Raw genomic sequence first — 21,541 nt, 5'->3', positions numbered from 1 at the left:
GTAAAAACCACATTAAAGAAAGGAAAAAGAGCAATTAATACTTTAAACAAAATACTCTTTTTATTAGAGTATTTTTGATTAAACATACAGAACTCAAGATTGCTATTCAAAATTTGTATCACTCAAAGTTTTTCCCTCTAGAAGGATGGTAACACAATCTCAGTGCGTATTATATGGAAGGATCATACCTCTCAAGTGTCCTTGTAAATCAGAGCAATACTGCTTGTACTTGGTGTGCAAGCAAGGAGGGAGTGCTGTAATGCAATTAACAAAATTAAACAAAAAATGCACCACCAATACATACACAGTCAGCTCCATGACCAGTGATCCAGAGAGTAGCATCATGTGTCTTCAGGAACGAAGGCGAAAACAGTTCCTGACCATGAAAAAGTAATCGGTAACAGACTCATATTTGTACAAGTCCTAGGCATTCCTCCTTCATAAGCACTGCAGAGGACTGCAAATTTAGCCACTGGTTTGGAAGATTTTCTGAAGCCTCTATTGTACTGGGGGTGTGGGCGCAGAAATCTTGCCGAAAAAGGGAAACAAACGTGATCTTACAGCCCTCATGCACCATCACAGGCAGCTTGGTGAAGCACTTGCTTATGGTTGAAATATGTCTCCTCTTGACTAGCTTCTGCACTGGAGCCTTGGCACCTGCTTGTTCCTCTGTTCCACACAAAGGACATTAACAGAGCAATGTGTGGAGGTACCTACATCCCAGCTGCCAGTACCAGTGGAGGTACCTACACCCCAGCTGCTCCCACTTGCCAGTACCAGTTCCTTGAGTACAGACTTTGTATATATTCATATCTGTTTACAAACATATACATATATATATGCAAACTTTATACTTTGTTTGCATCCACGCACGAATACTACAGCCAACACCTGCAGTTCTGTGCCTTTTCATACTGTTGAGCAAAACATAAGCAATTGTCAGCTTTCAATTAGACATGACTAAGTTTCATAGACTTATTTTTAAAGAACTGAAAAATGTCTTAGAAGTAAGTTTGGTCAAGGTCATCACTGCACATGGTACTGGCAAACCTACTTAAGTGGTACTTATCAACTGTGTTGTGATGGAATATCCAATGGCAGATTTCTTCAAATAAAAATCTGGACAATTGAGAGGTATGCAGAAAACTTGTCTTAAATACTTGAAGCTACATGTGCAATCTTACAAAACACAAGCTACAGTTACAGACATAACAGTAAATCTTATTAACCAATAATGCAAAAGAACTTGAAAACAGTCTGTGAAATCCGTTCAGTCAGTGACTTCCAAAAAAGTTGTGCCTTAGCTGCTTTTAGAGGGGAAAAAATAAAGCAGGGGGAGGAAACTCAGGCAAGTTTAACATAAAGTTTTAATCTACATTTTAGAAGCTGTTTTATTATACATTTATATATATATATGCTATGTATAAAATAAATGTAAAAGGGGAGAAGGAAATAGCTTTTTATATGCTTCAAATTAACACAGACCTGTAGTTCCATAAATGAACATTTTACCATCTTTGTGGTAAAAAGCTGACATAAAAGTTTAAATCCATACAATACTTAGAAAGATTTCAAAAGATACTTTTTTAAAAAAAAATGGAATTTAAACATCATTTTCTCTTCCCCTACAATACACTTCAGTTTTGTATGTCAGAGCAATACATTTACAGGGTATTTGAACATCACATCCACAGAATTGGTAACAAAGCAGGTAAAAGAGCTAGTGGTGTTAAAATTTAGGACTCTTGTCTCAAATAATTCTACCTGCTCCCTAACCTTCTCCTGAAATGAAAGCTACCAGCATTCATCACCCAGTCTGAGTTACGGGCAGAAGAAAATCTGCAACCGGTACTCTCCAACCCAACTTGCTTCTGCTAAAATATAGCAACAATCTATTGATATGGTAATTGGCAATGTTGGTGGACAATCTCTTACCTCCATTCAGCTTGTATATAATTTAATCCTGGTATTAAAAAAAATTGAAACGTAGTATTAATGTTTAACTTAAAAAACAATCCCCCCCAAAAAACCAACAACAAAAAACCCCCAACCCCCCCCGCCAAAAAAAACCCAAAAAACCACCAACAAAGGAAAACCCCACCAAAACTCCCCAACTTCAAATCCTTGAAATTATGTTTAAATGTTGTTCCTGGTTTAAAGCTTCACATAAAACATTGGACAGAAGGATGACCATTTTAAACCAAGAGAGCACCTAAAAATATACCATAGGTAAAAATGAAATCAATCATCTCTCCACTTCATAAAAACATAGAAATCCTGTCAGCAATGGTAGTACACTCAGAACAAACCATGTCAAAAGGAGCATCTAGAATACTCAAGAGGCTTGCTACGCTACTTCTCTTTATTGCCCATTCTCTCATTTGTATGGATGGCCACTGCATGACAGGACACCTGTGGATAGTTCTTTTATCTTCCTTTCACCACTGCTGCCAGCTGAAGTCATCATTGCTGCCAAAGACCAAGAAAAATCCTAGGATCGTGGCAAAGATGACTGTATTCCCAGTAAGAACGAGTGCACATGCACCCCAGTAAATCTGTGAACAAGGGAAATTCAGTTAGATGCATTTAGAGCTGAACAAGACAAAAGTAACATCTTATTGTCCCATTCTCGACAATGTTCAGTAACATGGCCATGATGCAAGAGGCAATATCTCATTATCTATGGTTACACCAAACAGGCTAGGTTTACCCAAAATTACTTGACAAATTCACAGCTAGCCAAGCAGCACTGCAAATTCTTCTAGCTGTACTCAAAGCATTGGCTAGCAGGCACAACTGGATTGGTATGTAAAGTAAGGCTTGATAACAGCATCAAACACGTCTGCAGCCTAGCTATCCTGTAAGACTTTTTAAAACAGATACTTAAGGTCTTCAAAATGCCAGCAGGTGTCCCAGTAACAAAAAAGGAGGTGGATGTTTTCACAGGAGAGTAAGTGGATTACTCAAAGGGTGTGAGGCATTCAAACTGCCCACCTGAGCTGTTCTTGCCTAAAGACATTTATGAAAGTATGTTTTTTGACTTGGTAGTGCTTTCTGTCATTCATACAAAGTGAACTTTTGAAGTATTTTAGTGTAAAGCTATACACTGGGAAATATGTAATGAGGACTTGGAAGTTTAAGAAAATTACACCAATATAATTTACAATATAGTTTACAGTGAGTACAAAAATGCTTTTTTTTAACTTCTTTTTTTATTCATGCTGCTTTAGCCCAACTTTTCCACAAATTGTCTTCAAAGTATTCTTTACACTTCTGTATTTGGTTACTTCCCTGTTAAATTTTCACAGTATTTTCTGTCTCATTTTCTCTGCATTGCATTGTTAGTCTTTATTCTGTGACCACATGAAGCCACTGGTAATCAAAATGTTCTGCCATGCTTCTGTTTCTGTACTGATTTTTCTTGCAAAAAAAAAAATGTTATTCTGGTTCCAAAGTACATAATTATAAGACTTACTTAGTGCATGAAAGCTTTATCTTCAATAAACAAATAAACAAGCACAAAACCCAACATTTTCTAGAAAAAAGACAATCACAAGTTGAAATATTACTAACCAGTTCTGCTCTTGCAAACACTATGGGCAGCCCAAATGCTGAGACCACAATGCCTGTTGTAAGGAATATTGCCAGCTCCTTGCAGGCATTACTTGTAGCATCTGTGTCATCTACCAATCTTCTTGCTATGCAGTATGGGATAGGAGAAAGGATGTAAAAAAACAGAACAAACAGTGGCCAGTATTGGCTGAAAAAGAAAGGAGAAGAAAAGTTTTAGTTAACTGGATTTACTTTCTGCTCCTCCTAAAATCAATGCAAGGCATTTTCCCCATCCAACATCTCCATTTAGGAAAGACAGACAAGCCCAGAAAAGGCAAATCCTTTACCTTGGAATGAGCTGACATTAATCCAATAGACCATGTGCATGAGTGGCTTCAGCTGACTTCAAAGGCAGGAAGCTCACTAACAGCATTTATAAAGCAAGATTTCACTAGGCAAGCCTAAATCTAATACCACCTCACAAGGTGAGCTTAACTCCAAGTTTATGTCAGCTGTACTTAAGAGATACCCTCACAGACCAGTGTCCCAGACCAGATTTCTCAGGTGCACAAATGCAGGTGTGCATTGTTTCAATAAAACTTTCCTGCTTTGTTTGAAGAGCAAGTGCATATGGGTCTCCTTCACAAGGGTTTGTGTCACTAGCACTTCATTTATAACAAAAGAAAGCTGGCCTAGGAATTCTAGTCATATATGTAGAAACTGCAATTCACAACCAATAACAGGTCTATCAACAGGATATTTGGTATTTATTCAACAGTGAATAGATAAATTTAAAATATTTTCTGTAAAGTCAGCATTCACGTGCAAAGAGTCAAAGCCATAGGCCATACTAGCTCAACACTTGGTCTGCTACTTTGTATCTCCTGAAACCAAAGAGATAGGAAACAATGTCAGTAAAGTACAGATAGCAGCTGCACTTAGTGAGATGCTACATTACAAGGGTGGGACACGGCCAAAGATCCACCTGATTGTCACCGACAGCCCAGCTACCCCAGGCAGCCACAGAGAATGCAAATGCTTCCCTGGCTAACATACACTTACTGCCCACCTCGGGAGATGCTGCTATCTGATGGTCAGTCACAACAGGACACCAGTTGAGAGAGTAAGGGCAATAAATCCTTTTAGTTTGCAGCCAGGCCTGGTAGGTTAACTTTTGCTGCCGTAGCTTTTTAGGAATAATTAAATCCTGAATGGTCTTTTTTTTCCCCCTACCCCAATCTTTTGAAGCAAAAGCCAAAGAAGCTCAATCAACCAACCAACCAACCAAACAAACAAAAACCAAACAACAACAACAAAACAACAAACAAAAAACCAAAAACAAAACCACCCCAATAACCCCACCCAAAAAAACCTGATGGCCCCCTCCTACACAGAGAGGACGTAGCAATTCTACCATTATAAAAACCCTCTGGAATTACAGACACACATAAAAGAAACAGAGGAACAGAAAGACAGTGCACGATACTTGTATTGGGGCAGGGCACATCCGAGCATCAAGAACATCAGTCCGACCGCTCCCCCAAAAGACAGGCTGATCAGCGCTACAACGAGAACAAATCGAACCAATATGAAAGGTGCACCGTGGAAAAAAAATACAGCGACCGCCGCCCGCAAACGAACGCCGGGCTCAGCGCAGCCCCGGCCCGCCCGGCGGAGCGGGGGCACTCGAGGTTCCAACCCGGCCCCTCTCCGGCGCGGGCCACGCGCGCTCGCCGTTAACCAGCCGCCGCACCCCGCCCCGTCCGCACCTTTGATTCCCGCCATGGCGCCACCCGTCCCGCCAGCCGCGCTGCACCGGAGAGGTGCGCGCCGGAAACCGGAATTGCCGCGCGGAAGCGGAAGCCGCCTCCGGCAGGAGGGAGGGCCATGCACCGGTCCTTCCGGGTCGGTCCCTAGACACTCATATATGGGGCGCGCGTAGAGCCCGCAGCAACAGCCCCAGTCTCTCGCAGACAGCGGGAAGCGCCGCGCCCTCGCCACCCATTGGCCCCACGGCACGTTGGGGGCGGGGCTTCTCCCCGGGCCCCGCACATTCCGGCGCGGGCCGTGCTCCCGAAGCAGACGAGTCTTGGTGCTGCCATGGCGGGGATCGTTCTACGCTTGCTCTTCCTGCTCTGCGCCGCCGCGGGACCCGCGCTGGGCTGGGACCGACCGGGTGAGACCTGCGAGGATAAGGGAGGCTCAGCGCGGCCTTAGCCGCTCCTGCCATCTTTCCCGGTGCGTTGGCGGCTCCTCGCGGCCCGGCACTGCGCAGTGCTGCCGGAGGATGACGGGCTTGTGCCGGAGTCCGCGCCAGGAAAGCATTTGGATTTGGGGGTCCCTCTAACCGGTTTGTGTTGCAGCAGTAATCCCGCACTGCCCTCAGTGGTGGCTGTCCTGCCTGCGAGGAGTAGCTCAGAGCCGCGGTGGAAGGAAATGGGGAACTCTGCCGTGTTTCCCTCTGGGCATCTGAGGCTTCTTAGAGCTTCGTCTCGTAAAGATGCAGGCTTACTGCTTCGGCCTCTGTATCGCCAGCCATGTCCTGAGAGGAGGCCCTTGTAGCCAAGAGGAGTGCTCCTGCACAAGCGCTGACAGGCAGAAGGAAGCATTTTTTCTCAGAAAGGGTGATCAAATATTGGAATGGGCTGCCCAGGATGGTGGTGGAGTCACTGTCCCTGGAAGGTGTTTAGGGAAAAACTGGACGTCGCACTCAGTGCCATGGTCTGGTTGACATGGTGGGCTTCTTTTGTCGAGGTTGGGCTTGGTGATCGCAGAGGTGTTTCCCAGCCTAATGGATTCTGTAATTCTTTGTGCTACCTGTTTCAGGGAAAGTTCTGCTGGCGGATGTTCAGGCGCTCACTCTCTACAGAGGGCAATACACAACATCCAGGCGGACAGCTGCGGTCCCTCAACTGCAGTGCACAGGAGGCTCTGCGGGGTGTTCCCGTGTTCCTGAGGTGGTTCAGTGTTACAGCAAAGGATGGGATGGCTATGATGTACAGGTAACTGTTTAAAATTTGTTAAACTGTTTATGAAATCATTTTCCTCTAAGCTGGTAAGTTCTGAAGGAGCAATGAGTAGTGAGCTAGGTTGTCAATTCAGGTGCTTTTTGTTAGATGAACTCTTGCAGCTAAAACTTAACCTAAATACTTTTAAGGTTGGATTTTCCAGAACTACTGTAGATACGTGTTTGAAATATCTTTGAAGAGGCTAATGTAAAAGCACAGCATAACAAACCTTTGTTGGTTTTAAACAAAATGGTGCTTGAGTTTATAAAATCAAACTCCAGTGGATGCTTTTGAATTATTATTGCTGTGTGAATTTTCATTAGCATGGAAAGGACCTCTAAATATTTTTCTTCACTTCAGCTCTGCCTTTTGAAAACTAAATTTCAGACTTGCCTGACTTTTACTTCCACCTTTGGATGCAAGTGCTAGTAAATACTCTTGACTTACAGCTGTTACTGAGGCCTTTGTCAATAGATAGTCAGGAACCAAGGCTGAAAGTACAGTAATTTCACGACTATAAGGCACACTGGATTATAAGGTGCACCTCCGGGAGTTGGCAAATTTCGCAACTTTGTACATTATATAAGGTGCACTGGACTGTAAGGCGCGCTCTTTTTTTTGCAGCGAAGATCTGTGCAGCGTGCAACAAAGTAACGAATTAGTAACAGAATCCCGTGATCGTGGAGTTTACTGGCACGTGCTCAATTTGCAAACATTTTTCACAGATTGGTGTAGCCTTTAAATGCAGCCCCAAGCGTCCTCCCTGTGCGCGGGCCCCTGGCACTCCCGCCCACCCCCAGCTGGCGAGGCGGGGCTCAGGACAGCTGCAGCTCGCGGCTACTGTGGTTCGGGACAGCTTGCAGCTGCCGCGGCTCAGGACAGCCATGGCTCATGCCTCGGGATTGCTGCGGTTCAGGGCAGCTCGGGGCCACCCTTGACTTGGGGTGGTGCGGGACCGCCCGCTCCCTCCCTCCCCACGCAGCTCCTGCTGGCCAGGGCTGCCCGGTCCCGCCCCCCCCCCTCCCCCGCAGCTCGGCGCTCCGATGGTACCGCGCCCCCTCACGGTTTGGCTCACGGCTCACACTTTTGGGTTGGCAAATCTCACAACTTTGTATATTATATAAGGTGCACCGGACTATAAGGCTCACTTCCGGGTTTCAGACCGAAATTTTAGTCAAAAGGGTGCACCTTATAGTCATGAAATTACTGTAATTGCTAAAACTGATATCGTATTGTGAAAGAACAGTCAAATATTAATTGACAGTTGGTACTGCTGTACTGAATTACTAATTTAGAAATAACTACTTTCTTATTTCCTCTCCAAAATACATGTCATGTGCCATTAGAAATCCCTGTATTTGGGTACCTCAAGGGGATGTGAGCCTGAGGATCCACCTATGTTCAACCAGAGAATCCCCAATGTAATTGTTAAGTGTTGCATATGGCTGCCTAATGATGTCTGTCCCTGTTTGTTTTGATTTCTGCGCAGACACAATGGTGCAACTGGGTTTCAGTCTCACGTGTTATGTTTCTGTAGGTGCCGTGGAGTTTGCACAGGACAGGCATTTATTAAATAGCTGTTGTACAGGGCACAGCACATTTTTAGAAGTATTGTTATGCATCAAGAACAAAACAAAATCTTCCAGAGTTTGAATTCTTCAGTGTTCTGAAAGATAAGATCTTTTTTAAGTTTTAGGATTTAAAATTCATTTGAACATCAAATTCGTGCTCCTTTTCAAAATAGGAAATTTCTTACCTATAGCCTGTAGATGATTTGTTAGCAATTACATGGTTATTTCAGGGGATATGTGGGAAAGCAGACAGTTGTTTTCATCATGTTTTACTTTGTATTGTGTTTATTTTTTCAGTGGCAGTGCAGAGCAGACTTGGAAAATGCCTTCCGTTTTGGACAGATGGAAGTGAGCTGTGAAGGCTACGATTACCCAGATGATCCTTACGTATTAAGAGGCTCCTGTAGTTTGCTGTTCAGTCTAGAGCTGACTGAAGAAGGTGAAAGGAAAGTGAAGAACTCTGGAAGCTTGGCTCTAGCTATTACCAGTTAAGGAAAGATGATTCTGATTCTGGTTCTGGAGCAATTGTTGTAATTGTTCTTCTCGTTCTTGCTTTTGGAGTATACAAGTTATTGCTCAGCAACCAACAGTCTCAGCAGAATTCTGGGCACAGTGATGGCTTCTCTCAGCCCTTCTGGCAGAGTCAGCAGACACCATCTCCTCCTGGTTTTAAGTCCACCTTCACAGGTAGGGCTCAGCCATTTACAATATTCAAAAGAGCAAGCAGGATTGTCCTGTTTCATCTGTGGTAAGGGGAGGTAGGATAGAGTTAAAACCACAGAATTTGCATGCAACTGCCGAATTGGCTGCGGAGCCTATAGCCAGCTTTGTATTATGCTCTTTGTTCGAAAGAGGAAATAAGGGCTTGGTTTTCCACAGGCTTTCAGGGCAGGCTGCCTTTTAAACCTTTGAAAAGCCACCTCCTCATGCTCTGCAAGCATTCTCTTCATCACCTGTGAAATAGCAAGGTTGTGATGGGGAGAGTAATTGTCACAGGTAATCTGGAAAGGAGAATGTTCTTACACAGCCAGAAACAAACCCATGCCATGGGAGCAGTCTGAAACTTTACAGAACAGCCTTACAGCCCTGATTTCACTCACAAAGCAGTTGATGGAGTTGAGTATCATGTACCAATCCTCTGTTTAACAGGGCTTCAGTGTAGTCGCAGCAGCTGAACGATTTGGTTCCCAGAGCAGAGAATAGTGTCTGTGAAGTGTCATTAGAGGGTACAGCATCTGAATCTCATGTGGGGCCTTTCATCTGAAGTTGAAAATATAAAAGCAGTGACAAGGTTGCTGCTGGGAAAAGGGGCAGTTTTTCTTTTCCCAGGAAACTGGTGATTTCTGCCACATAAATAAATGGTCTTCCTTAGGTTTCATAGCGTCTCAGGGATATAAACATTACTCATATGGTGTCTGATTGACTCATTTAACCCTGTAAACATGCAAGCTTCTCGCAAAACTGGAAGTTAAATTACATTCCCACAAGTTATGTGTTTTGTTTTGTTTTTTTAATAGAGAAGGGGTTTTGGCAAGAAAATACATAGCAAGAATTAGGTTTACTTAGTTGAAAGTTTTTATTTTAATTATGCTTATTAATACTTTCTCCCAAGTTTTATTTAAACAGCTTGGCCAACAGAGGGTGCAGTGTAATTCTTTTGGATGCCCTTATGCAGGGCCTACACAACAGAAGCTTTCAGCTCTACCTGCACCAGAAAATTAAAGGGAATCTAATTTTGTTTGCTTTGCAAATAGGTTTGCATGTAGTTATTTCAGACTGTCTGTGCTGTGTGGGCATCAGTGGCCGTGTGTGGGCCTGACACTGTATGTATTTTAATAGTCAGCAAGAGCCCTGGCCTTAGCACACAGCTCTGTCACATTGGGCACAGGCAAAACAATGAAGGGTTGTTTTAATTTTTTTTCTGTTCAGTCCTTGTCAATTACAGTAATTTCACGATTATAAGCCGCACCATTTTGACTAAAATTTTGGTCTGAACCCGGAAGTGCGGCTTGTTATCCGGAGCGGCTTATATATGGATGATGTTCTGAAAGTTGCCAACCCGGAAGTGAGACCCTGTGGCAGCCCCAAGCCGAGCTAGAGCCCAGCCGGCCCCGGCAGAGGTGATGGGGCCAGCAGAGGCGGGGAAGCCCGGCAGAAGTTGGGAAGCCCGGCAGAGGTGGGCCGGGCCAGCAGAGGTGGGGTGGCAGAGGCGGGCAGCAGAAGTGGGGAAGCCTGGCAGAGGCGAGCTGGCAGAGGCGGCGGTGGCAGTGTAGGCATCGGGCGGGGGCGAGTGAGCCCGTCAGCGGTGGCAGCACTGCCCGGCTACCCCTGAATGGCCCCGCCGAGCGGCAGTGCCGAGATGGACCACCCGGCCCCATTGGCAGCCCCAAGCAGCCGAGTCCACCTGGCCCCAAACCGAACCAGTAAACCCCGCGACCCCGTGATTCTGTTACTAATGGGCAGCTCTGTAAAAGTTGCACGCAGATCTTCGCTGTGAACAAAAGTGCGGCTTACAATCTGGTGTGGCTTATATATGGACAAAGAACGAAACGTTGCCGACACCCCGGAAGTGCGGTTTATAATCAAGTGCAGCTTGTAATTGTGAAATTACTGTAATTGCCCCACTGCATTTTCTTTGCAAGAGTCTCAAATCTGGCAAGGGCAGGGCCTTGAGAATGTTTTCTTGAGGACTGCTGATAACTGAGACACTTAAAATACACATTGGGAGCCATATAATGCTTAACTTGTGATGTGTTTAACAAGGCACGTCAATGATTTGTCTTTAGATTTCAGGCAAAGTAAGGAGGAAAACTGAAATGTGGAGACATTAAAAATACTAAATGCTAGGCTACTTCATGCATTTAGTGTCTGCTTTACACTGTGGGAGCAGAGCACGAGCACATCTCTGAGTGTGTATGTCCATGTGTTCCAGTAATGTATTAGTCTTTGGAAACTGGACAGTAATGAAAAGCAATGTTATTCCAATATTGCTGTTAATATTTAATTTGCCTCATTTAAAATCCCTTAACATGCAGAATGTGTCTTGTGAAACTCGTTTAGCTAGACTATCTTAATTAAATTCTGCTTTCTCTCATTTAGTTGTTTGACATGATTCTTAATGTTTACTCTAGATATTTCAACAAAAAATATTCATTTTTCTGAGTCAGTGTTCAGTCGTGGTGCTTTTGAACAAATGAGTTGGCTCATCTCTGATTAACATTGTTTTTTGCAGCAAATTGAGTAATTTTTTTTGTTGTTGTTCCAAATCAACATAATTTAACGTTATATCATCCCAATGAGAGATTGTATTTCTCCCCACACATTCAAAATGAAATTCAACATCAAATCCAATCTAGACTGAAACTGATTATTTCATTTTTATTTTATCTTCTGTGACTTCAAACAACCCATATCAGTTTGAAGACAAACCAGGCCCTCTAATTTTTACCTTTGTCATCTCTGGCCCACTTGTTCAGGTGGGCATGTTTCAGGGAGACCCTAATGTTATCTTCAGTCCTTTTTATACTTCATTAAGTGTTAATCCTGTGGTTGAGCTTATTCTTGCATCCATGAGTTTTGTTAGACCAGAAAATTGTTCTACTTTGAATTTGTATTTTCTCTTTTTCTTTCTAAATGGAAAATCTTCTTTCTGACTCAAAACCTCATGTTATGCAGGTCACATGTAAAAAAATTTGTAACTCTCCTTCCCCCACAACCTACTTGATATGCTTGCAGTTTCAGCAAGGTATTTGTCAAGCTTGGTGACTCATGCATAATGAAAACTTTGCAATGTGACTGCAGTTGGCTTGGTTTTTGATAACAAGTGCCAGACTAGGATTACCAGGAACAATACCAGTAATGTTAGCATTGCACTGGGCCACTGTGACTCAAACTGTGCAGCTGTGCTCAGTGAGATTAGGAGCTCTATGTCTTCATGGTTTGATCCCTATGCAGTGTTACCTACTTGATTTGTGTTTCTGTGTCTGCTTCTGGCCTGCTTGGTGATCTTCAGCTGATCATTCTTTCTTCGTTTACTTCTCTATTTTTAATCTAACTTGTCAGTTTATATATCAGCAGGCAGGGACTCTTTGCATGTTTTGCAAACGTCAGGGTTGTGAGATTAAGTGGAAGCAGATTTTTAACATAAAACTCTTTGTAGTAGTGTTAGTCTACATAGGGTTTCCTGCTTTCTGAAATGTGAGGCCTTTCAAGTTAAGCTTGATCAAAAATCTACTGAAATGATGAGCAGTTTGTTGTCTAATTTTCCGTTATCTTTAACGGGAGAGAATTTCGTTGCAACAGCTGGCCTGAGGGTTAGTCTTTTACTAACTTACCCTTCCTATTTTCAATTTGTTTAAGATGACAGCAGCTTTGGAACTCATTCCCATCATGGAACCAGTTCAAGAACAGGATTTTGGACTGGATTAGGAGCAGGAGGCTTGCTAGGCTACTTGGCAGGCAGTCACAGGTAAAATACGTATACTATCGTATTTTAAGCATTTAAACTTTCAGGGGGTTTGTTGTATACTATATTGACATTGTTTCTAAGATTTCAGGCCTGTGTCATTCAAGTTGTAACATCTTACCACTGGAAGAATTTTGATCAGCTGTTTGTAGCTCCATGACCAGAGACATTTCAAACATGTTTCTGAGGCAGAATTTGAAAGACTGAGGTACTTCATTGTGCTTTCTCTGACCTGGCATGATGACCTGCAGATTTAAATTGAACATTTAAATAATTTATCCGCAGAATGCTTTAAAACACACATAGTCATATTAAGCAGGTAGTAATCTGTATACAGATTTCTTGTATCAGTATCATCTTTCCTAAAATAAGTCTGGATGGCCATATTTGGTATAGACTTTTAGACATTTAGAATGCATCATTTTTAGATTAACAGTTTAAAGAGAGTAGTTTCTGCCATTTTAGACTTTACTGGAGAAAAGATGAGATTCCTGCAGGGAATCTTCAGAGCCTGAACAGTTTTCTCTATTTATCAAATAAGTTGCCTATGTATCAAGTCTATTCCTGTAGAAATGTAACAAATTAAAGAGTAAGGTATATATGGACAGGAGTGGGCTAAGCATTCACGTTTGAAAGTTGTGGGCTATTTTTAATTTCAGAAGCCTTGTATGAATTCTACTAAGAATTTTTCTAAGGTATAATGTGTTAAAGTATTTCTTAAGGCTTAAATACATGACTCTTGTGTTGAGGAATTATATTTATGTAGTATCTATATACAGGTTAGTTTCCTGATTTCTATATACACCCCCATTTCAGTAACCACAAATTATTGTTCAAGATTAGAGATCTGAGGAAGTTCAAATACATAAGCAAACTTCCAAACTTGGGCTTCTTTTTATTTAAAACAGTCTTTGGTCCACTATTATTTAATTTGGTTTCTTAGGCTTTTGACATTATGTCCTTCAAAATGTTGGTGCCAGAAGTGTGAGAGAGCTGTTTGTAAATTTCAACAGCAGGAAATTCCATATCCATGGAAGCAAGTAATTTTAAGTGAGTGAGTCAAAGACCATGATATGTTAGTGTTACTGATATGACCTTTTCAAAATAGTTAACAGAAGGATGTTTTCTTTTACCAAATATGGCTGGGATGTAGGTGATGCCAGAATGCATTTAAACTTCAGATTTCAAACTTCTTTCTTGTCTGACAGAATCTAAAGTCAAAATTTCAGAGAGAAAAATTTCCTCATTTGCAATTGTTAGAATTCCTTATTCTGAAGAATAAAGTCTAATTTCCTTTTGAAAGTCTACAGATGATATCACAGCACTGATGTCCTTGCTCTCAATGTGTTAAATACATTAAATAGGAATATTTCCAGCTTTGAAGTAACTGCTTAGAGTTTTCCCTTGGCAGTGCAGTTCTCTTGTTTGGAATGGTGTCGTTTTAATTTTTCCAAAGGCCATTAATGAAGCTTTCCTTCTACTCTGTTTCATGCCAGAGCACAGCCACGTTCCCCATATCACAGTATGTGGACAGATCCCACAGCTGTACCTCCTATGCATGGGCACTCAAGGAATTCCACTGCAGGAAGCAGTTCAGGAACAAGAACTGCCTCTGGTAAGGCAAAACACCTTTTAATTTCCTGAGGCTCATGAGACTGATCTCTCAAAAACATGCAGATGTTAGGTGCGATTCAACAAGCATCCTTGTTTTATTTTACCAGTTGGTGTAGATGGCAACTAAGGATGTCTGTTGCTTCCATTCCCTATGGAAATAGGGTAGCAGTGTGGGGCATGAAACTCCCTACAGGCCTGTGGTGGGCATGGCACCATCAGCATCGGGCTTGTCTTCACTGGCAAGGTGCATTAGTTTAAGGCTTTCCCTTCTGATGTGCACTATGCATATCCTTCTCTAGCAAGCATGCACAGACAGGTTCTCTGTAGAATGCAGGTTGTCCGATCTGCAAGAACAGAATAGTTTCCAGGCCAGTCAGCCCACAGTTGCTTCTGTTCTTCTTCATGTGAATATGTTTATCTCATGCCACCTTCAGCCTTTCAAGAGCTAGAGAGTTCAATGGAAAGGTCACGGTGGAGCTGACTTTTTTTTTTTTTTTTTTTTGCAGGCTTTGGGTGCACAAAGCGAAGATGAAATCCTTGACATTATTACATCAGAGTTGTTGAACTAAATCTTGTGTACTTGTACGTCTTTTAGTAGTAGTATACTTCAGAAGTGGATGTGAGGTAAGAAGGACTAGGCAAAGAATTCCTCACTTTCTCTGTGGACTCTCCCTGCTATTTAGGGTATCACGGTGCTGTAACGTCCACTATTTCAAATCAGCTGCATCTCCTACAGAAAAAGCTCATCTAAGTTAAGAAGAATAATGTGACAGTGACCGTGTATCTGTACTTGAGGCATTAAAGCAATGATAGCCTTACCAGATTTTCAAAGCGTGTATCTTACTATTCCTGTTCTGGGCTTAATTTCATTTGATCCAGAATTTATGATAATATTTTTCCTCTTTCCTGGTAGTTCAGCATATACCTGATACATATGGAGTGCTGTTCTCATGTGAACTTTACTGTAAGTATAGTCAGCTACTCAGCTAAGCATTGGAATTCTTCCTCACTGGACAAGAGCAAAACTGTGTATAAAGAGATTAACATTAGTACAGTAGTTTCACGAATACAAGCCGCACGGAGTATAAGCCGCGCTTCCGGTGCGTCAACAATGTTGATGTCTTTGTCAATAAATAAGCCGCACCCCGAATATTAGCCGCACTTTCGTTCGTAGCGAGAATCCATGTGCAGCTTTCACGAATTTGCCAATTAGTAACAGGATCGCGGCATAGCGGGGTTTACTGGCTCGGGGTGGGGCAAGGCAGGCTCGGCCCGCTCATGGTTGCCGACGGGGCTGGGTGGCCCAAATCGGCGCTACGGCTCGGCGGGGCCGGCCGGGCGGTGCTGCCACCGCCGGGCTTGCTGGCCCCCAAGCTCCCGTCCACACTGCCGCTGCCGCGTTTGCTCGCCCTGCGGGCAGTGCTGCCGCCGCGCTCGCTGGCCCCCCTGCTCCCATCTGCACCGCTGCTGCCACGTTTGCTCGCCCTGCAGGCGGTGCTGCCGCTGCCACCACCGCTGGGCTCGCTGGCCCCCCACCCCCGTCTGCACCACCCCGCTGCCGCGTTTGCTCGCCCTGCGGGCGGTGCTGCCGCCGCCGGGCTTGCTGGCCCCCCCACTGCCGCGTTTGCTCGCCCTGCGGGTGGTGCTGCCGCTGCCGCCGGGCTCGCTGGCCCCCCCGCTCCCTTCTGCACCGCCGCTGCCGCGTTTGCTCGCCCTGGCCGGCACTGCAGGCCCCCGCACCACCGGGCTCCCCCACGCTGCTGGCCCCGGTTCTCCTGGGCTCCAGTGGACTGCTAGCCCCACTTCTGCTGGGCTTTCCCCCGCCGCCGGGCAGCCCCGCCTGCTGGGCTTCCTGCTTCTTGCCATCCTTCCCTGCGCAGCCGGGCTCCCCTGCACTGCTAGACCTGCTTCTGCTGGGCTTCCCCCCGCCACCGGGCAGCCCCGCCCACTGGGCTTCCTGCTTCTGCCATCCTCCCCTGCGCAGCCAGGCTCCCCTGCACTGCTAGCCCCGCTCCTGCTGGGCTCCCCCACCCTACTGGCCCGGGCTCTGCCACCCGCCCCCCGCACTGCTGGCCCCGCCTCTGCCAGGCTTTCCCACCTCTGCCGGGGCCGACCGGGCTCCAGCTTGTTTTGGGGCTGCCGTGGGCTCTCACTTCTGTGTTGGCAGCTTTTAGAATATTGTTCATATATTAGCCGCCTCCGCGTATTAGCCGCACTTCCGGGTTTCCACCAAAATTTTGGTCAAATTGCTGCGGCTTGTATTTGTGAATTTACTGTATGTTTGTATCTGTGCTATGTGACTGTTGGAACAAAAATTCAGATTCATGGGTTCTCAAAGTCATAGAGTTTGTCAAAGGCGACTGTGACAACCTAGGGGACTTTGTTTATAAATTATTGGGGGTAAATAAGTAACCTGGAAATTTGGACCTCTTTCTGGAACACTGAGATAATTAAATTCAGGTAATTACAGACATTTTGCCTGCATTGAGGCCATGGATTTTCCTTTTAATGGTGGATTTTAATGGTTGGCAATGCTGTGAAAACTTGTGATGTGGATGGTCTGTCCTGCTAGATCACCTGTCCAGAGCACAGTAAACCAAAGGTGTTCATTGCAAAAGGGAAGGGAATGTTCTTAATGCAGAGATGATAGAATCCCTGGGACACAGCAGGCCTTGATACTAAGCAAAGAAATAAAATTGAACTTCCCCAAATGTGCTTTTTAAAAACAGTGCTATCGAAGAGTGGGAAGCAGAGAGGCAGAGAGGCCTTGCTTTGTTCCATGATGATATTTTGGGGCCTCTGTGAAGTGTCATCCAGTTCTTGGGTGACTTATTCTCTCCTGGAAGAGGCATTGCTGGATAAAAAGCAGAGAAATTTCTCAGGATTGTGAGGACAGGGGAAGAATGAAAAATGAGCTGCTGGATTACCAGCTCTTCTCAAGAGGCCATCCTAACAGAGTGTAGAAGTGTTTGTGGGCACACAGCTTAAGTATGCTGGCAGCAGCCAGAGAAGCGTTGTCTTTGAGCCTTGTGAAAATAATGTGTCTGGGAATTGATATCAGCTATTACAACAAAAGCAAAGCACTGTTCAGCTGATATAGGTTGCATCTCCACAAGATTAAGTCAGTCTAGTTAGTCTAAGAAAGTTAACTTCAGCATAACTCAGGGAAAAGAAACCATGTCCATTCATGAATGCCGAAGGAATTAGCTCATATGGTAACACCCAAGTTCAGTGTATGGCTTAAACAACCAAAAGAGAGAAAACCGAAAAGAAAAGAAAATATGCAAGCAAACTGAACCAGCAAATAGCAGAAGTCTTTATGAAGTCAACAGCCAGAAAAAGTGCTTTGTGAAAAAGTGCTTGTACTGAAAGTGTTATTTTGAAAGTGTCAAATGAAATTGATAACTTGAAGGCGAAATGGGGTAGTTTGCTTCTCAGAGGTACCTGAGGTTCGGGGGAAAATAACTGCATTAATAGCCTGCACTGTAAACCTAAAAAGGGAATTGGCAAAGACCTTACTGATGGCCTCCTAGGAAGCTCTGCCTTTTATGAGAAGAAGTCCATGGTAAGTCTGTTATCTTTATGACAAAGTGCAGCAAAATAATATATTTTAAATATAGAGTTTTTACTTATTTCTAAGTGTATTCAGGTTAAACTTGTCACAGTCAATATTTGCTTTGCCAACTAGTTGCATAACAATGAAACTGATTTTTTTCTAAGTAGGTAGTTTGAAGCTGAAGTTTGCTCTTAAATTACAGTATCCTGTGAAATGTTTTAGACAATGTTTTCGTTTGCACTTATGTATTTATAATTTCTGCATGAAATGTGATTTGATAAATAAATCTTGATACATAAATCTACCGTAGCTCCTGAATCTAGATATGCTTGCACTTCCCTCTCATAAAGCAAACCCACAAAAATATTAAAATCTCACAGCAGTAGAATCTGTACAACAGCAGACAATACTGTTTTATCCTGTTGTGTCTACTGAAACATAATGTCAGGTCCCTCATTCTCCTTCTGTCCCTATTGGGGTTGAGTGCGGTGTGGAAGAGGCTCCATATCACTCAGCATATTTTGCTAGAGCCTTCCTCTGCAGCCAGTTCTTTGGCTTTCCTAATACTGTGTGTAGCAGTGGTAGTCTTCACTTTGACACCTTTTTCTATTGCAGCTGTGATTTGCCAATGCTAATGAAATAATCAGACTCCGTTTATGTGGCCTGTATATCTTATCTCCTGCTGTCTTCCATCTTGTAGTTCCCTCTGTTCTGGCTGTGGATCAATGTTTCTTTAGCAAGGAAAGGACAATCAGTTGTAAAAAGTGCATTGAGCTGGGAATGGATAGAGTAGATAGTGATGAAGTCAAGGGAGCCAACTGTCAAGCTGTGAATTGACCTTTGTGGGCAGTATGTGGAAAGACATTTTTTTAACTTTCTATCAGAGAAGCGTTTTTGTCAAAGGTACAGTATAACAGCTGGGAATTGGAGCAGATTAAGGGTTGGTGAACTGACAGCAAGGAGAAGACCTGAAAATGTTCTCTCCATCCTAACTTAGGAATGACTGAGACTTGTAGCACCAGGAAGCTGGCCTAGGATGTGCTAACTCAGCCACTCCACAGTCATGCCACTGCAGATCCTGTAGGTAGATGTATGTTTAAAGATACCAGGTGCTTCTGAAAATGCTAAGCAGAAGAGAGGTGACTTGGCCCTCTATCCATATTTCTTTCCTTCTGCAGTGTGACTTAGAATGAACAGAGAAGACCAAACATGGAAAGAGCAGCAAGCAGCTATGACAAAGATAGCAAGTAGACCAAAGCAAAGCTTGCAGGGTAAGTCTGTATCCTAGTATGTCCTGCCTACTCACTCTTCTCACACAACAGCAGGAAATAGTAGGCAGTTCTAAAAGCTGTTGTATCAGGATTATTTTACTGGGTTTTCCTACACCTCTAAAGCCCTATAGACAATTACCAGTAATATGGATTGACACCTTTTGCTCTGAGGGCATCTGAGCCATTCCATAATTCAGACTTCAAAGTACCCACTGTGAAATTTGGAGGAGATAAATCACTGCCTGCTTAGAGACTTTGCTGTCCAACTTTATTTAGATGTCATTGTGCAGGATCCTCTGAGACTTGGCCTTGAGATCACAGCCCTGACATCATTGTTCCTGTAAGCCTTCTCTATGCTTCCTATGTCCTTGTAATCAGCATGTGGGGATGTCTTTGAGGCAGCACTGGAATTACCAGCAATCCAGAATACCTTTTGCTGCTGCTGTTGCATATTAGGAGTTATTCATCTCCCAGACAGCTCCTGTGGTCATTTTCATGTCATTTCGCAGCTGTAAACATATCTCATCTGCTTTAATGAACAGACAACAGTTATAGTTGCAGGGGCGGGGAAATGCAATGAATGTAGATAAAATGTTGAGTTGGAACAATTTTGCAGAGCTAACTTTCATCATGGGGTTACTTTATCAACATATCCAGGAGTTGGATGAGTACTTTATTAATGTGGATTTAAATAATGCCATCAGTGTCTTCTGCGCTGTAAGAGTGGAAGATTTAGAATTGTAACGGGTTTGGTGTTGAACAAAGTCAGACCTGTTTGAGGCTCTCTGTAGTTTGATGCATAGCTTGCAAAGAACTGGTAGCAGTAAAAAGTGAGGTTAGTGAGGTCAGCGTAGAAAGTCACGTGGCTTCAGCATAGACAGAAACAAAGTGATCTGTGCTGTTTCTGAAACCAAGGTAAAAACAAGCTCAAATCAGTCTGAAGCAGCTCAGAAGGTTGTTCCTGTCTTAGCTTTGAGCTGACATCCTGTTTAGCACAAATTGTCAGCTGCTGCTGACAACTACTGTCAGCGCTGAAGTCCTCTTTCCCTTAGGCAAACCCTCTGTTCTCATTCTGACTATTAGAAAATCAGCCAGGTCCCCTTGGTCATAGTGCAGTGTGATTCTGAATTGGCAGGCTTGGGTGGTTAATTCTACATTATCAGGTGGAAGGATTTATTTCCTTTTTAATAAGGAGCTGGGGCTTAGGCTATAACTAAGTGAATGTGCACAGATCTGAAACAGTGCAAACGTAAGTGATGAGATGAAGACTTGTCTGGGGTAATCCGGTTTTACCAAACATACTAATACTTTCTCTTTAGCACAGCTGCTGCAGCTGCTAAAGAGAAGTTAGGGTTTGGGCAGATACTGACTTTTTGCAAAGCTGCTTTGGACATAACTGAGAAACAGAATTTTATGCAGCAGCAGCTGAGAGAGAAACACAGTGTGAACCATCCTCCAAGCACATTCAGCCTGAGAAGAGGAGGGGAGAACAGGAAGTCCCACACAGAAACCAGTGAGTGTTTCTAGCCTGAGCCTGCTACTGAGGCATCTGCTCCTCTCCAGTCTTTGTTTGCTTAAGCACCTGAGTGGCCTCATGGAGCCACAAGTGCTACCACTTTGCCTCAGCTTGGCATACTTCCAAGCCAAGAGGCTGTGGTTGAGGGAATTGTATTTGATGACCTTTGGATAGCATGTCAGGAGAGACCCAGGAAGACAGCTGAGCTACAGGAATGTGTCATGTCCTGAAATGATAAATAAATTAAGGGTATGGAACAGTCAGCAGCAGAGATCTTTAAAAAGGGATGTAGAATGCTCTGGTGGAGCCAGTTGGCACACTGGAGGGTGTTCTTGTACATTGTGGCTGCAGCAGCTGCATCCCATGGTCTGCCAGTGGCTTATGAAGACCGTATTGGTTCAGCTGCTGGAGCAGTGCTGGCCATTCTCTTGCTCTCCCTCAAATGCATGGCCTAACTATGCATTTTCACAATCTTGCCAGCTCAAAGATCACATGCATCCTGAAACACAAAACAATCTGGTTTATGAAACTTTGTACCACAGCACATTCTAAAGGCCAAAACTAAAGATTTTGAAGGAAAGGATTGGGTGATTTTATGCCAAAACAATTGATCAGCTACTGAGCCATTACGTGACTTCTCGATGAAAAATTCCTGGAACTTGAATTCCAGAAGCAGAAGGTCTTAATGGCCTCCATCAGCTTTCCTCTGAGGCAGTATGACAACTCTTACATTATTATCTATGAAGAAAAGGATCTACTTATCCTAGGCATAGCCTCCTAGGGCAGAAAGGTAATGCCAACTGAAAAACGCTTTTCCCAGACTGGAAGAAGAAAAGGATGGATCATAGTGGGCAGCATTTCACCCCCAGTAAGATACCTTCTTGCAGGTCCCCCAGACAAAAGACTCGGGGTAAGGATCAGTCTGCAAGGATGGATGGGAAGTGAGTTTTCTGGTTCCTTTCTGACCTTGTGGACAGAGGTTTATTGG

At 43.7% G+C, this 21,541-nt stretch overlaps 2 protein-coding genes across 2 annotated transcripts; one reads left to right on the top strand and one right to left on the bottom strand.

The window, feature by feature from the left end:
* Positions 1-38: 38 nt before the first annotated feature.
* LOC116996682 (leptin receptor overlapping transcript-like 1) lies at positions 39-5,424 on the bottom strand. The gene is made up of 4 exons (XM_033060607.2): positions 5,322-5,424; positions 5,039-5,114; positions 3,574-3,760; positions 39-2,555 (listed from the first exon to the last, which is right to left on the bottom strand). Exons 1-4 carry the CDS (start codon positions 5,335-5,337, stop codon positions 2,439-2,441), a joined length of 396 nt encoding a protein of 131 aa, XP_032916498.1. The 5' UTR covers positions 5,338-5,424; the 3' UTR covers positions 39-2,438.
* Positions 5,425-5,465: 41 nt separating this feature from the next.
* Positions 5,466-15,033, top strand: LOC116996680 (store-operated calcium entry-associated regulatory factor-like). The gene is given in 7 exon segments (XM_033060606.2): positions 5,466-5,728; positions 6,379-6,554; positions 8,429-8,597; positions 8,600-8,818; positions 12,491-12,599; positions 14,093-14,211; positions 14,717-15,033. Coding segments are annotated over 7 exon segments (894 nt in total). The 5' UTR covers positions 5,466-5,652; the 3' UTR covers positions 14,743-15,033.
* Positions 15,034-21,541: the final 6,508 nt, after the last annotated feature.

Source organism: Catharus ustulatus, chromosome 5, assembly GCF_009819885.2.
Source record: "Catharus ustulatus isolate bCatUst1 chromosome 5, bCatUst1.pri.v2, whole genome shotgun sequence".
NCBI classification, from domain to species: Eukaryota; Metazoa; Chordata; class Aves; order Passeriformes; family Turdidae; genus Catharus; species Catharus ustulatus.
The sequence above is the reverse complement of the archived record's forward strand: the minus strand, read 5'-3'. Positions and strand labels throughout refer to the sequence as shown.

Excerpts from the sequence above, each read along its gene's own strand:
- LOC116996682 (XM_033060607.2), bottom strand. Across the intron at positions 3,761-5,038 it reads TGTGCCCTGCCCCAATACAA|CCAATACTGGCCACTGTTTG; the intron begins GTATCGTGCACT and ends TTTCTTTTTCAG. Across the intron at positions 2,556-3,573 it reads TGTTTGCAAGAGCAGAACTG|ATTTACTGGGGTGCATGTGC; the intron begins GTTAGTAATATT and ends CCTTGTTCACAG.